Source organism: Protopterus annectens, chromosome 5.part1, assembly GCF_019279795.1.
Source record: "Protopterus annectens isolate FY-2018-M chromosome 5.part1, PAN1.0, whole genome shotgun sequence".
Taxonomy (NCBI): Eukaryota; Metazoa; Chordata; order Ceratodontiformes; family Protopteridae; genus Protopterus; species Protopterus annectens.
Genome location: NC_056736.1, coordinates 648,779,902 through 648,796,508, shown reverse-complemented (window position 1 = coordinate 648,796,508; position 16,607 = coordinate 648,779,902). Strand labels below are relative to the sequence as shown.

The 16,607-nt window shown below is 45.3% G+C and overlaps 1 protein-coding gene across 1 annotated transcript in view; it reads left to right on the top strand.

The window, feature by feature from the left end:
- PAN3 (poly(A) specific ribonuclease subunit PAN3) overlaps positions 1–16,607 on the top strand; it is a 2,193,201-nt gene that overhangs the window by 739,666 nt on the left and 1,436,928 nt on the right. Inside the window, exon 8 of the mRNA XM_044073269.1 lies at positions 11,189–11,246. Coding sequence (XP_043929204.1) covers positions 11,189–11,246 — 58 coding nt within the window. The remainder of the gene's footprint in view (positions 1–11,188; positions 11,247–16,607) is intronic.

The window sequence follows — 16,607 nt, the reverse complement described above, 5'->3', positions numbered from 1 at the left end:
TCATAACAGATGGGTTCTCTGCTGTCAGGCGAGTCCTCGGTCGGCCGAATTCCAAAGTCTAGGTCCGGCGTCGGTTGTCGTCGCTTCTTCCCTGACATCAGTGCGACAGGGGTATAAAAGAACCAGCTGACGCTATTTTCTTCAGTCTTTCTTGCCGCTTGGTGCCCAAAGCAGAAGCAGTTCGCAAGTGCCGGTCGGCCAGCTCCTGAGATTACAAATATTTCTCAACCGAAGACTTCTCTAAAGCTAAGTACCCCATTGGGGAAACTTTTCTTGCCTCAGACCGATGTCAGACAAAGTTAATAATTGCATTTCATGTGGGAAGCAAATAACCGCATAAGGATTTCCATTCCCTCTGTATACCTTGCTTAGGCCCAGACCACGACGTCTCGGCCTGTCATTTTTGTGCTGCATTCAACAGACGCACTATTAAGCGTCGGGCGGAGTTCGCCCAACACTATTTTGGCAAAAAGTTTCATTACAACATGTCGTCGGATACTCCGACTCCAATTTTGAGTAAACGACGTAAAGATAAGGACCGACATACGAGGTCTGCAACTTCTACCGACACCACGCTAAAGCCGATTACATGTGCTCCGGTTCTCAGTGAGGCACCTACGCAGCCCCTGACTACCAATGACACTTCATTAGCGGTGTCTTCTGTGCCTGAGGTCGCAGGCTCTTCGGCCCACACCCCGACTACAGATACCAAAGTCACTCTTGGCGGGGAAACTCAGAGTTCAGACAGGCCTGCCACCTCTCAAGGTGTCTTCAGGCCTTCTTCTTCTTTTTCCATTAAGGCTTACACTAAATCTAAAGCAGCCATGCATTCTAAAAGACAAGCTCCACAGGGCCGCTCTCAGGGCCCCATGCCTAAAAAGCAGATGCTCAAAATGACTGAGGATTTGATTACTCTTATCAGGGGTTCTCAACCCCCTCCGGACAAAAGGCCCAGAGTGGAGGAAGAATACCTTTCCTTGGACCAGGCCTCCATTACTTCAGAGCATTCTGAGGACCAGGAACATTCTTACTCCCCTTTCGAAGATTCTGATGCAGAGGAGTCCATTCCCTCTGTCTCCCCCCCTGAGGATTACTCTTTTGGGGAAACCTTGCATACCTTAAGGGAACACTTCCACTGGGAAGGCCAAGAGTACTCAGACTCCAAGAAAAGGCTCAGGGATTTCCTCTTGCTCCCTCAGCACAGGCCTCTGGCTATACCTCCTGTCTTAGACATACTAGATGATGTGTATTCAGAGGCCAGCCTTAACCCAGATTCGTTACCTCCAGCTCCAGTCAAGCCTGACAGGTATTACCGGGTTCCTGATTCACACCAATTCCTATACAAAAGCCATGCAGCTGACCCAGAAATTATTTCACAGGGTCCCAAGGGTATTAAGGCCTCCACTGCCAAAAATCCATTACATTCAGAGAGAGATTCCAGAGCTTTAGAAAGGTGGGGGAAAAAGGTATACACCTCGGCCACTTTAACCATGAAGGCATTAAACTGTCAGTTCTATATGTTAAAGTATCAACAGTTTTTGTTATCTCAGTTGAAAAGCAAAATGTCGCAGCCTGAACAACCAGACTTGGAGTTGCAGGATTTGTTGCATAGTGCAGAGCAAGTGGGTAAACATACCTTGCAATGTGGTTTTGATGCTTTAGAGGCCTCTTGTAGAGCTGCTGTTACAGGATCAGTCATACGTAGACATGCTTGGCTCAAAGAGCAAACCTTACCAGACCATGTCAAAGCTAAATTACTAGATTTACCTCTTCAAAAGGATGTATTGTTTGGTGTTAAAGCCGAGGAGGTATTAAAGAAAATGGAGGAAAAGGCAAAATCAATGCAAATAATGAAAGATTTCCTACAGGTACAACCGCCACGTTTCAGTAGAAATTGGCCTTCAAAAAATTGGTCCTTTCCAGCCACGGACAGACCTCAAAGAGGTAGATACAGGCGCCCGAGAGGTAGAGGGCAATCTCAAGGATCATTTAGAGGCAGACAGTGGCAAACACCTACACCAAGAGGGGGTGAGGATAGTTCACAGCCATTCAGAAAGCAGACCAAATGACTTTCCCCTTTGCATACCAAGCAAGGCTCAAATGGCAGCACCTTTAGGCGGAAAACTGGCATTATTTTCGAAAAATTGGCATATTGTCACAAAAGACAAATGGATCCTGGACATTATAGACAGAGGCTACAGATTCCACTTTCACACCCTTCCAAAAATGAGAGGCATGCCAAACCTGCCACACAATCAAAGGGCAGAGGCACAAAAACAAATTTCAGAGCTCATGGACATGAAAGCTATTCAAGAGGTACCTGCACAAGAACAGGGTCAAGGTTTTTATTCCAGACTATTCCTGGTACCAAGGAAGGGCAAAAATTGGAGACCTATTTTGGACCTATCCATCCTAAACACATATTTACTCGTAGCAAAGTTCAAGATGCTCACATTACTGCAGCTTCTTCCCATGCTGGGCAAGGAGTCTTGGCTGGTGACATTGGACCTCAAGGAGGCATACCTGCATGTCCCAGTCAGACAAGATTGCAGAAGATACCTCAGATTTCTTGCAGGTTCATCCCATTATCAATTCTCTGCATTGCCCTCTGGCTTATCTACTGCGCCCAGAGTGTTCACGAAATGCCTGGCATCAGTAATTGCCTTCTGCAGACTTCAAGGGATACAAATATACCCATATCTGGATGACTGCCTGATCCAAGCGGACAGCAAACACACTTCTGAAATACCTGGCATTTGTAAGAATGTTGTTGAAATCTCTGGGATAAACAGTCAAAAAAAAGAAGTCAAGACTAATACCCTCTCAAACAATAATTTTCCTGGGTGCCAGCTTGGATACAAACACCCAGATGGCCTACCTCACGCCAGAGAAACAAGGGCAATTAACTCAATACTTCAGAAAACTGGCAACCTTCACCAGGCTGACTGCAAGGAAAATTCTGCAGGCTCTGGGATTCATGGCAATTTGCATCCTACTAATCCCATGTGCAAAGCTGCATATGAGGAAACTTCAATGGTACCTAAAAAACTTGTGGTCTCAACACAGCCACAGTTTGGAAGCAATCATACCACTGATTCCATGTCTTCAAAAGGAATTTCTGTGGTGGGCTCAAGCATGCCAAAGAAACATAGGTCTCCCATTCTGCAAGCCTCAAGCAAATCAAGTCATCACAACAGATGCCTCGGACTACGCCTGGGGGGCGCACATGACAGATTGGTGCATTCAGGGCAAATAGTCACAAAAAGAGAAGCACCTACACATCAATCAAAAGGAAATGCTAGCAGTAATAAATGCTATTATGGCTTTCAAAGACCTACTGCATCCAGGGCAGCTATTGATAAGAACAGACAGCACCACAGTGATGTGGTACATAAACAAACAGGGAGGAACTCATTCATACCCCCTGTGCAGGCTAGCCATGTCCCTTTGGAACACGGCTCTGGAATTGCAAATCCAGCTTCAAGCACAATTCCTGCCAGGGAAGGAAAACACACTGGCAGACAACCTGAGCAGAAATATGACAGATCCACACGAATGGAAGTTGCATCCTCAAGTTTTTACAATGATAATTCAAGCATGGGGAAGGCCAGACATAGATCTCTTTGCCACCCACAGAAATTACCAATTGACAAAATTCTGCTCAAGGACCGTTCATCCACAGGCCTGGAAAGTGGACGCACTCTCTTTCAGTTGGACAACAATGACGGTTTATGCCTTTCCTCCTCTTCCACTGCTGGCCAAAGTTCTATTAAAAGCCAGAGCAGATAGACCAAATATGATTCTCATTGCTCCAGACTGGCCAAGACAACACTGGTACCCACTCCTGAGGAGCCTGACACATTCCCCACCATGGATCCTGCCTCTAATGCCTCTTCTACTGACTCAGCACAACTTCAAAACTCTTCACAGTCAGCTGAAAACACTCAGTCTAGCCGCATGGAGGATTCCTTAAATTCACAGCAGACCCTACTCTCCAAGGAGGTGCAGGATGTCATTTTAGAGGCCAGAAGGCCTTCTACTAGAAAAGCCTGCTCTGCAAAATGGAAACGGTTTTGTGTCTGGAATCAGAAAAAGGGTCAGAATCCTGGAATACTGAATTTACCTCAAATACTACAGTACCTAGCCGAGCTGCTAAGCAGTGGACTTTCATTCTCCTCCATCAAAATCCATGCCTCAGCCATTTCTGCAGAGTACAACTGATCATCCTTTATTCTCTCACCCTCTCTTAAGACAGTTCCTCAGAGGGGCTAAGAATATAAAACCCCCAAGGAAGCAACCAGTACCGGCTTGGGACCTCAATTTCATTCTAGAAAAACTAACCCTGCCTCCTTTTGAGCCAGCTGCTTCAACAGATCTGCAATATTTGTCATGGAAAACAGCCTTCCTTCTAGCTATCACCTCAGCACACAGGGTTTCGGAACTACAAGCCCTCATGGCTGTGCAGCCTTTCATCATTTTCCATCAGGACAGAGTTTCCTTACGAACCAATCCTTCATTTATGCCAAAGGTAGTATCCAGGGTAGCCTTGAATCAGGCTATTCACTTACCTACGTTTTACCCTAATCCACAAAACAAAGGGGAGAGGCTAGTACATTCCTTGGACATTCACAGACAGCTCCGTTATTGTTTGGACAGGACAAAGCCTTTCAGAAAATCAGAGCAACTCTTTGTGTCCTATGCTACAGGTGCTCAAGGGAAGCCTATTTCCAAACAGACCATCTCAAAATGGATAGCCCACTGCATACGCTTTTGTTACTCTTTTCATGGTAAATCTGTACCTACGGGCATCAGATCTCACTCCACAAGGGCCACAGCTACCTCTGCAGCTTTCCTCAGGGGGGTTCCTACCAAGGATATTTTGGAAGCAGCCACTTGGAGTTCTATACATACTTTCTGCAAGCACCATCACCTACCTTTATACTCCAAAACTAGAGCGGGCTTTGCCACTGCAGTCTTGCAGGGCATCTGGCTCCACCTAGTTCCACTTAGTGCCTATCACCCCTTTATTAGCTTTGGGATTCTACCCATCTGTTATGACTGCAGCTGTATGCACGATGAACATAGTACAGTTTTGTACCTACCATAAATGTAGATGTTCGAGTGCTAATACAGCTGCAGTCCAGGTTTCCCTCCCTCCTTCCCCTCTTGGGACAGGCTAGCACCTCCTCATACAACCTCATTGGGGTATTCTTTTATGGTGTATTTGCTTGCAACTACTGTTTTTTGATTATGTTGCATTTGCTTTACTACATAAATTTATCTTTTGCCTTCCTTCTGGGGGCACCTGACATCTGGGGCAAGAAAAACTGAAGAAAATGGCGTCGGCTGGTTCTTTTATACCTCTGTCGTACTGACGTCAGGGAAGAAGCGACGACAACCGATGCCGGACCTAGACTTTGGAATTCGGCCGACCGAGGACCCGCCTGACGGCAGAGAACCCATCTGTTATGACTGCAGCTGTATTAGCACTCAAACATCTACATTTATGGTCGGTACAAAACTGTACTTTTTGTAGCAGTCACACGTACTGTTTTGAGTTGCTGCCATTCTTCTTCAACTCCACCTATTTCCCCCTCTTCTTGGGGTGCTAGATCCCTGAGTAATTCCTTGAACTGTTGTACTCTCTCTCCAGTCAACTTCCAGTTCTTCTGCCTGGTCTCTGATCTTTTATATCCAGTACTGCAAGTTGGACATTATTTTTGGTGGGAAGTGTCTGCCTAGGAGATTAAAGAATATCAAGTTGAGAAATGTGTATGTGGCATAATTGATCTTGGAGTATAGCATTTGAAAGTCAAGCAGAGATTGTTATATGCATGAAGGTTTGTTTGGGGGGTTGTTTCACGGTAGAGGTCAGTTTACTAAAAGTGCCAGTTCATCCACAACTGCAGAATAATCCCTTAATGTATTTCTTTCTTTGAGAGAAGTCTGAAGAAAGTGAGGCAGGGAAGAAGTGCCTTTTGTGTATATCTGTTATTGGTGGAGCCACGCACACAGTTTGCTTTGTTGAATGGATTAGTCCCACTAGGCTAGTGACCACTTTACAGGGGGAGATCCCAAGGTGGTATATATACTAGTAGGGGAAATTTGGCCAGGGCATTTGGAAACTTGCCCTACCCTTTTCAATAGGTGCTGTGGTATCTTTACTTCCATTGTAGCTACCACCAGCTCAAGCAGATGGGGCCTCTGTTTAATGTCACATCCAGCAGACATTACACTCAGGAATGCAGCACCACCCTAATGCTGCACTGCAGTATGTGCATTCCAGTCACCAGGAGCGAGAATAGAACTCCACAGCCTTCTGGTCTTCCAGCACCAAAAACAAGTATGCTACATGTTGTGAGTCACTGACAATGCACATACACTATATAATCTTTTGTTTCACTTGTTTTTAGTATATTGTGATGATTCCTAGTAGATTGCCATGCCTTTCTTCCTTATAATAATTATACATCATATCTGCACTTGTAGACAATATAGAAGTTGTCAGTCCACCTATTCATCTTTGTGATGTGAGAGGAAGTTACATTACTCTTAAGAAATGTATGCAAGTACAGGGGTGGCATGCAGACTCTACAAAGAAGGCACCCCAGCTAAGAATCAAACTGGAGAACCTCTTCATGTGAAGAAATGGTGTGACATCCAGTCTCTACTTGGTAATAAACTCTATGGATGGCAGCAACTACTCATGGGGCTACTGGAGGAGTCTTCTGAGACTCATTAGCATGGATGTGTGATGATCCCTATTAGGATTGTGACGATCAGATATATACTGTAGTAGAGATGTGTGTGGTGGTTAGATTGTGGCCCATGAAAGGGACCTGTAATAGCTTTGATGAAGCTCTTGGCCAGCTTGGAATGTACATTTGCCTTGTGTGTGTGAGAAAACCCAGGTGCTGCCAACCAGTTGTTCTGGATTGAAGGCGTAGTACAGGAAGACTGATAAAAGAATGTGACAGGCCTAATAGCAAAAAACGTGCACTGCTTTGTCAAAATCTCAGTTGGTGTTGACTTTTACAGTAATTCTTGACAGTATATATAAACTATGATGATGGTTATCATAGGGGTCATTGCTGTGTTATGGTAGTCTACAGATGAACATCTGCCTTCTCATCTCACTTACAGAATTCTGACAGAGCAGAGCAGAGCTTCACCCCCTCAAGTAGCTCATTATGTCTGATGATTCTTGGATAAAAAGGGAGAGCAATCCATACTATTTTCAGTTCAGTTTCTTGCAGCAAAACCTATATTGTCATTAGTGAGTCTGTTTTTGAGTCTGTTCCAGATGACATCCAGAGAGAGATAAGTATCCATTTTGGTAAGCTTTTGTTTCTGTTTCTCTAGGTTGTACAGCGAGTCTGTCTGAATTGACTTGAGACTCTTATTAGCAATATTATCTGCAGAAGACATGCTTTTCTTAAACATTAATGTTTATGGTGCCTTTTTTTTTTTGTTTGAGAGGACTGCCATGTTTCTACTTCTTCAGCAGACTCCAAATTCAAAACCCTTCATCAAGCACAGAGTTAACTGGTATTGTCACAAGTGATATGTGTCACTTCTGAGAGACGTGAGACCCAGTACTAGTATCCAAGCAAAAGTATCTCCTAAGTAGGAAAAAAGAACTAGTCATACCAGCAAAAGGCCATAGTGGACCTGTAAGAATTGGAAAGAACACAAAAAGTCGGTAGTGAAGGATTTAGCAGGCAGAGAACAAAAGACCATATTGGACCTGCAAATACAGCCAAAGCCTGAGGGCATCAGATCAGAAATATTGCTTAGTCCACCCCAATTCTACAGCCTGTGTGTGCTATATCCTCACATGTCCTGACACCTGTTGGGGGGGCATGTAGTGGGAGTTCATTTTGCATGGTCAAACATACCTCTGATGAAGTGAGAGAAACCAGCATGCTCGCCTGACTGGCCCATATCCCAGAACTCTTTTTTTTTTTCTCTTCATTATAGGGAGGTACACATTTCTATACATACATTTGTAACGGCTTGTCTCAAATTATGACCCCAGGAGCGCCAGTTTAAGTACTTTGAAAGATAAGTGGTCTTTTGAGGAAGGCATCACTCTCTTATTAGTTACTAGTGTGTAATTGAGTAGTATTTTGCCCATAAGGTTTGTTGTGCAACAGTTGTAGTTTCCTTGATATGTGCAGGAATGAAGCACTGTGAATGGTGGGCATCAGATCCCATATAACGATTAGTGTTCCATTTGTCTTTTTGGTTTGGCAAAGTCCATTTATATAGGGTTTGCTAAAAAATCCCCTAGAAGTAGAGAAGCCTCATTCATGAACTGGTGCAGAAAATATTAGATGCCATGCTGCAAGCATCCAACATTTTGGGCGAGAGTCTAGAAAAGGAAACATTGTCATAAGGAGGTTGATTGAAATGGAACAGTCAGGAAAGACTCTAGGGCACAGAGCATTACTGTGACTTCATCATAAAGGCCCGTAGGATGCCTCAGCTAGATAATCTGTTTTGCATCCCTGGTAGGGGCATCTTATATGTGTGTTGGCCTCTGGTTGAGCCTTTTGGAGGTAGTTGCTAGTACATCCGTTCAGGCTAAGTACTGCAAAGAAGGTACAATGCATGTTGCTGTCATTAGAAATAACTGACTGCCAGCTTCAGTCTTTCTTTTCCTTTGAAGAAAAAGTCTGGCCCTTCAAGAATGGGAGAGTAGTTGAAAGGAGAAGCACAGGGTAGCACACCTAGGAGTTTAAAAGGTATTTTATTAGCATCATGAGAAAGACACTTCCCTAAACAAGCCAAGCTAAGTAGGGCACCTCCTCACAAGAGGCAGGTAACCCATTCAAGGTTTATCCACAATCTGAAGAACTTTGTTGAGGAAGTATATGAGCAATGGCTGACAGATGACTGGTCTCCACTCCAGGTTAAGAGGAGAAGGGATAGCTGTCACGTCTTAAGTCCTATTCATCCTCCGAGTACAAAGATGACCTAGCTTATATGTCCCAAGAGGCATCCCCCTCATAAAAGCTTCAGTTGAAGAGGACGCAGTCTCATTGGTTTCCATGCAAGATGATCTGCTATGGGGACACCCTTCCAGCAGTGAAGGAGCATTTTAAAAGGAACTGATGGAAATGTTTGAATGCAAATATAATGCTGGCTCCCTAGCATACTTTTGATTTCTTTTTGGAATCAAAAACTGGAAAAAAACTTTCAGAAAACCAGCAGTTAAGGAGAATTTTAAAAGGAACTGATGGAAATGTTTGAATGCAAATATAGCTCTGGCTCCGTAGCATACTCTTGATTTCATTTTGGAATCAAAAACTTTCAGAAACCACTTTTGCTGTGAGGGGCAATCTACCTGCATCCCAACAGCCCTGCAACTTAAATATCCACACTCTAAGTTAGTTCCTTCTTGAGGAAAGGACAAATTCCCTGTAAACTACAGAATCAATCTTTCAAGGCATCACCCAACAGTCGCACACTGGTTTTGTAAACAAGTCTGGCTCTCTCTTCTTCCTCTAGACCTTTGAGGATACCTTTCTAGTGGCCTGTGGGCAGACAGACCGAGACTCCTATCCCAGGAAAAAAAGTTATGTTCCTTTGGGTGCAGTAGACTGGGAAGCATCTCTACAAAAACCCAGAAACATCTGTAGTTTAAATTTTCCTAGGGGCACACTGTTGGCAAGCTGGTACCAGGCTCAAAACACTACTAAATGACAGGGAAATAGTGTTCTGGGTGGAAAGAGATTTTTTTCTTTATATATATATATATATATATATATATATATATATATATATATATATATGTAAATAAACTATTCCAGTCATCAGATGTCATACCTAGGTTAGGTTCAGGTGTTAAGTTAAAGACGTGATGGAAGAACAGTTGAATGCCCCCTAGAAAAAGAATGCTTGTTTGGGAATCCTTTGCAGGATATTTAAGCAAAAAAAAAAGGGTAGAAAAAGGCAAGCTAATGGAAACAGTTTTGTTCACCCCCCCATACTCAGAAATTATCCTTCCATGATCAGTCCTTACATCAGTCACCAGCACAAGGATCAGTAGATAAATGCAAAGATATGAAAGAAGCAGATATGTTGAAGCAAGAGGAATGAGAAAACTATGAGGCAGGTTGGGATTGGCTCATCCACTCTCTTCCAGCAATTATGACTCGGATTTCCTCCCCCCATTCCCCTTTCCTTTCCACATCCCCTGCAGTTGGCCCTACTTGACAGACTGATTGAACCAGTTTGTGGCATTGTGGATGAAGATGGTGTTCAGCAGCTTGCTGTTGTGTTTCATAAAGGAAGAGTAAGGGACAAGAATTTGGCTCTCCTTTCGTTGAGACGCTTATGGTACCAAAGAATAATGTAGCTGATGCCAGAGTAGAGAAAACTGGTTACATTTCTATTTTTTTTGTCCCCATAGAGATCTATTATGGACTTTTCCATTCTTAGTCTACACCTTTGGGCATCTATATTTGTGATGCTCACTCTGCAGTCACTACTTTCCCTACTCCTTCCTTGTGTTCTTCTGATCATGCTGGACTGTGTACTTCATGTAGATATTAAGGAGCTGCGTGGGCCTCTCTGGCGTCTTTCTTAAGAATAAAAAGTTCCATATTTATCCATACTTCAGACCTGCAACTCCTACAGTTCAATCACAGTACCAAATCCTGGACAGTTTCTGCATTACTACGGACTACTCTGATGTTTTCAGTCAACCTTTCTATTCAAGACTTATCCTGGACAGGATCAACACTTTTACATGGTGGCCCTGAATATGGAGGCATGGATGGTCTAGCAGCTAAAGTTGTCCTTCATCCTAGACGGTTTTTTCTGATTTGGGGCCAGAAGGGGACCGTTCATCAACCAGGGTCTTCTAAAGGCTTTGGGCTACATGGCTTCGACCATTTCTATGATGTCACGAGCCAGACTGACTACTTGAACATGGATCTCATGGTTTTTGCTTTGCATACTTGGGGAGTTTGTATGATGGACAGTTCTGAACTTTTGCAAATGTTTTAAGAAAATACTTTGAGTGGGGAAATTACTGGCTTTTTTACTTGCAATGTGTAGTTTTAAGTTTATTATTAAAGGCCTTTTTTTTGGTTAAAAAGCAAAATGTTGTTCCATTTTCCAGTTTTGAAATGCAGGACAAATTTAGCTGTTTAATAATATCTGTTTTTTTCCCTTGTAGGAGCTGATAAATAAACATTTGATAACCATGGCTCAGATTGACCAAACAGAAAACCCAGGTGAATATTAACTTATATGATGTAGCTTTTTATTGAGATGGTAGAAAGTAGTTTCATCCGGAAAATATATGTGACACAAGATAGTTACTTATTGTATCTGGTTGTACAAAATCTAAAGTGTCTCATGTATTGCACCTGTTCTATATACTTTGGGATGGTTCATTTAGCAATGCTTGGTACGAGATTCCCACAAAAACTTCATATGACTTTCCATTCAGTTGTTCCTTTAAAATGACATAGACTTGCACTGTATTCTTTGTAAGTATTCAGTTAACAGGTCGTCTTAGTCTGACTTGCAGTCTTGCTCTCAGAGTTTGGCAATTAGTATGGGAGACTGCAAATTTGCCCCTGAGGTGACACCTAAGCCGCTTATGGACAGGGGTAGCTAGTGTTAATTACAGACCCGCTGTTTTCATAAATTCATTCTGTGAAATACCTAAAAAAGAACAAATGGGGATACTTGAGATTAACATGGCTAGGATTCTAAAGGCTCTAGGGCCGCTAGCCTAGTAACCTGCTATGACCCTATGTAAAATAATATCAAGTTACTCTTCTGACCATACCTTACTGACATTAGCTTTTATTATGGCCAGAAACATAAAAAACTGCGGTAATATTCTTCAACCACTCTTTCCTTTTGTTGACCGTGTTATTATGTCTAGTTTTTATTAGTTTTTAAAAGTAGCCTATAGAACAGTTTCCAGGTACCTCTACTGGCCTTCCCTACTGTCATTAGCTGTTGTTACTGACAGAATCATAAAAAGTGTGACCGTTTCTTTGGTCGTGCATTTTTGATCCGTATTAGGTTTTGAAAAATAATGATGTTAAGTTGTCTATCTCGCCTTCATTCTTGCTGGATGGGTTCGGAGCCGATCCTCGGCTCCGACTCGGCCAATACTAAAGCTCGAGAGCTAATTCCACCGGCTCGAGGCTCCCCCATATCCCACAATGCTAGGCGGTAACTCCTCAGATCTTGTTTGCCGCTTAGCTGACGAGGTGCTTTTCCAACCGGCTCTGCAAGTTAGTTACATTTCTAGAGTTCTACTAAAACTTAAACCCCCTTTAAGTTAGTTTTTTTATAGTAATTAGTTAGTTACTTAGTTGGTTAGCACTCCCTTTACAAATATCTTCCCTTTTCAAAAAATTTTTCCAAGGGTTTCTTGCCTTAGGCCCCTTCCCACCCCTCCTAGTAGTTGGAGTGAGTGTGTTTTTTTTCTGTCAGCATTTGTTAATTTAGTTAGTTTAATTTAAAAATTAGTGTAATCTGTGTGTTTGTGAGTGATTGCACTAGTGTTGATCTCTTTAGATATGTCTACAGAATCGAAGGTCTCAGACTTTAAGAAGTGTGACTCGTGCTGTCAGAAGATGTCTCTGACAGACGGTCACACTTCTTGCGTGTATTGCCTGGGACCTTTACACCTGCAGGACTCTTGTGCTGTCTGTCATGGTTTCAGCCCTAGAGTCCTGCAGGAACGTAAAAACAAACTTATCTTGAGGGGCTTATTGAAGCCCGAGGGTCCCCCGACCCAGTCTCTTGTCAGGGACACCTTCTAAGCCCTCCAGGCAGTAGGCTCCAGTGTCTGAGCCGTCCTCCGGAGGTTCAAAGACCGTTCATACGGTTCAGACATCGGCTCCGGCCGGAGCCGATGATACTAGACCTACCACACACACCGTGTCCTCGGCTCCGGCTGGAGCCGAGACAGACAAGTCGAAGTCGGTTCCGATACCTTTGTTGGAACCGACTACTAGAAAGAGATCCAGGTCTCCTTCTATCGGCTCCGTTCATTCGGCTCCAGCGTCACCGCTCTTGTCTGAATGGAGCCATAGGTCACACTCCTCTAGGTCCTCCAGACTTTCGGACCATGATCTGCAGAGGGTGGTGAGTAGACTTCTTAAGTCCGAGGCACTGGCCCAGATGTTACACAGCCCGACTCAACAGTCGATGGCTACCCCCGTTCCATTAGATATTCCTCCTCCGACTCTTTTGAGTTCGGAGCCGGTGCTGCTTGGAGCCGAGACTGTGGGAGCGTCGGAACCGATACCTTTCCTTTCGGTGCCGTCGTCTGCTCCGATTTCCTCCTTGGAGGGATCTCGGCGCCGGACTTCCCTCATCTGCTCCGAGGGGGTGAGTGGCATCGGACCCTTGTCCAACCCCGTTCTCCCTCTCGGTGCTTCGGCGCTGGTTAGTTCGGCTCCGACATCGGCTTTGGAGCCATCCTTGTCGGTGCCGGGGGAGGTTTTTGGCTCTTCAGAGCGGAGACCTCTGGCCCTGCCTGACAGGGGTGCCTTTGAGGTTATGCGGAGCGTGTTAGAACCTGGTTCTACTCCACAGTCGGTTCCATCAGCCCCTCCCTCCACAGTGGCTGCGGTGATTTCTTCTCACCCCCTTGCTTCGGACCGTAGAGAATCTGTGCCTCAAGTATCCCCAGTGGGAATTTCCTCCTCTTCCGAGGCCTCTCCTGACCTTGCAATAGAACCCCCTAGGAAGAGACAGTGCAAGAGGAAGCACATTGACTCCCCTGAGTCTGTCACCTCTGACACTGATTTGGAGGATTCTGAGGGTTCCTCGCTCCCCCTCTGAAGATGTCTCCTTTGCAGACGTACTCGAAATCTTGAAACAGAGGGGGAATTGGCCAGCCCTTAACCCTTCAGAGGACGAATCAGTGTACCTTGAGGCGTTTGGTTCTCGACCTTCCACCTCCTGGGTGTCCCCTCCCTTTGACCCCCTCATGGAAGTGGTGGCGAGGAAGGCTTGGACGGCTACTGACTCGGTGGAACCCACCCCTAGGAGGCCAGCCAAATTTATCACTGCCCCCAAAGACAAGGAGTTTTTGTCCAAAGGTGTCTCTGTGGATGCCATGGTGGTGGTTGCAGCCACCAAGAAGAAACTAGCGGATCCTTCGGTACATCCTCCTAATAAGGAATCTAGGACCATGGACAGGTACGGTGGCGGATGTTCTCATCAGCGACCTTTTCTATGCGTTCGCTGAATTACCTGTGTCATTTCCCTCATCTCCAAAGGGACTTGCTCAAGGATATGAGTGAAGTGTTGAAGGACCCATCAGCTGTGGGGTTTCAAGATAGGATGAACTCCCAGCTGGCTACCCTTAACTCAGTAGTCAACTCCTCCATGCGCCTGATTTCGTATGCGGCTGATGGAGCGAGCAGGGCCACAGCTACAGGGGTGGCCTTACGCCGCCATGCCTGGATGCAGCTATGTAGCTTTGCGGACCCTTTCAAGGCGTCCTTCACTAACTCCCCTTTTGATGGATCATCTCTCTTTGGTCCACAAGTGAAGGATACTCTGACAAGGTGCGAGGTAGAAGGTAAGACTCTTTCTGCCGTCGGAGTCCGTTTTTCTACCCCTTCTAGGCCTTACCCCAAGGGTCAGAAGGGAACAACCACAGGGAGTCTTACCGGACGCACAGAGTCGTTTCCCCTCTAGAGGCAGAGGGGGGGAACAATAATAGACGCCGTCCTAGAGGCAGAGGGGGCCAGCAGAATCAGGGTAGTCGAGAAACTTTCTCTGACAAACCCTTTCAGCACCCCTGAGGGGCTGCCCGACTGTCCACCTTCGGAGGCAGTCGGGGGAAGATTATCTCTGTACCCAAAAGCTTGGCTTTCCCTTACTCAAGACAATTGGGTACAGTCTATCATATCCGAAGGCTACAGAATTCCATTCATTCACATCCCAAAACAATCCAGAAACTCCCTCCCAGACGTTCCACCCAGTCAAAGGGAGCAAGCAGCACTAAAAATTTCAAAGCTGCTAGCAAAAAGAGCCATTCAACCAGTTCCAGCAGACCAACAAGGATCCGGAATCTACTCCAAATTCTTTTTGGTTCAAAAGAAGACAGGGGACTGGAGACCCATTTTGGATCTCAGCAACTTGAACAAGTTTGTCAAGAAAACAAAATTTCGGATGGTCACGCTGCAGTCCATCCTGCCCTTTCTGGGTCAGGACAACTGGATGTGCTCCATAGATCTCCAGGATCACATCAAGATGAACAGACGATCCAGGAGATTTCTCCGCTTCAGGCTGGGAGCCAGTCATTTTCAGTTCAGGGCACTGCCCTTTGGTCTCACTACAGCCCCCCCGAGTGTTCACCAAATGCATGGCAGTGGTCGCCGCTCACTTGAGGGGCCAGGGATTCCAGGCGTTTCCTTACTTAGACGACTGGCTCCTGACTGCCACCACCAGGCATCTACTTCTTTTAGCCAGAGACTACACTTTACGAACCTGTCACACTCTAGGCATCTCTGTAAATTACGAAAAGTCTGTCTTGTCGCCTTGTCAATCTATTACCTTTATAGGCGCAAGATTAGACACAGTCAGTCTGTCAGCCAGACTCACGGAACAAAGAGTAGCAGACATTCACAAGCAGGTTTTTCTTCTGTTACGACGCAACAGGGTCAAGGTCAGACTGGTGTTGAAAGTCCTAGGGATTATGGCGGCGGCTATTCCTCTCCTCCCCTTAGCCCGCTTCCACATGAGGATTCTTCAGTGGATGCTTTTCACTCAGTGGTCCTTTCAACTGCTGCCAATGTCCCACACTATCGGCATAACTCAGTCATGCAGGAATTATCTTTCTTGGTGGGTCACATCTCCTCAACTTCTAGGAGACCTTTCATTCCCCTGCCCCCGGCTGCAACTCTGACAACAGACGCCTCCCTGATCGGGTGGGGGGGGCATTACCAGGGCAGGACAGTCCAGGGCACGTGGCAGCCGATCGAGTGCTACTTGCACATAAATGTTCTAGAGATGAGAGCAGTGCTTTTAGCGTTGCAAGCCCTTCAGGACTCTCTTCCCAAGGGAACTATAGCAATTCAGACGGACAATATGTCCGTAGTGTGGTACATCAACAAGCAAGGCGGGACCAAATCTTACCCCTTATGTCGAGAAGCACTCAGACTGTGGCAATGGGCGATCTCTTCTCAGCATTTCCTGATAGCAACGCACATTCCCGGCAAGTCCAGTGTGATAGTAGACAGATTGAGCAGAGCAATTCTCATGCCTCACGAGTGGTCTCTGAAACAATCAGTGTTGGAAGAAGTTTTTCGAACTTGGGGCCATCCTTGCTGCGATCTTTTTGCCACTCCCCAAAACAGCAAGTGTCCCGATTTCTTCACCCTCTTTCCCCTACCAGGTCATCCCATCAGAGACGCTCTGTGGAAACTGGATCTTCATGTATTTCAGAAATTGACAGTGTCCTGGGGAACTCCAGACATAGATCTGTTCGCTTCTCCACTAAACCACCAGCTGCCAAAGTATTGCACAAAAGGGTTTCATCACACAGCTTGGAAAGTGGATGCTCTGTCTTTCAGTTGGAAACACCTTCATGTCTATGCCTTTCCGCCTCT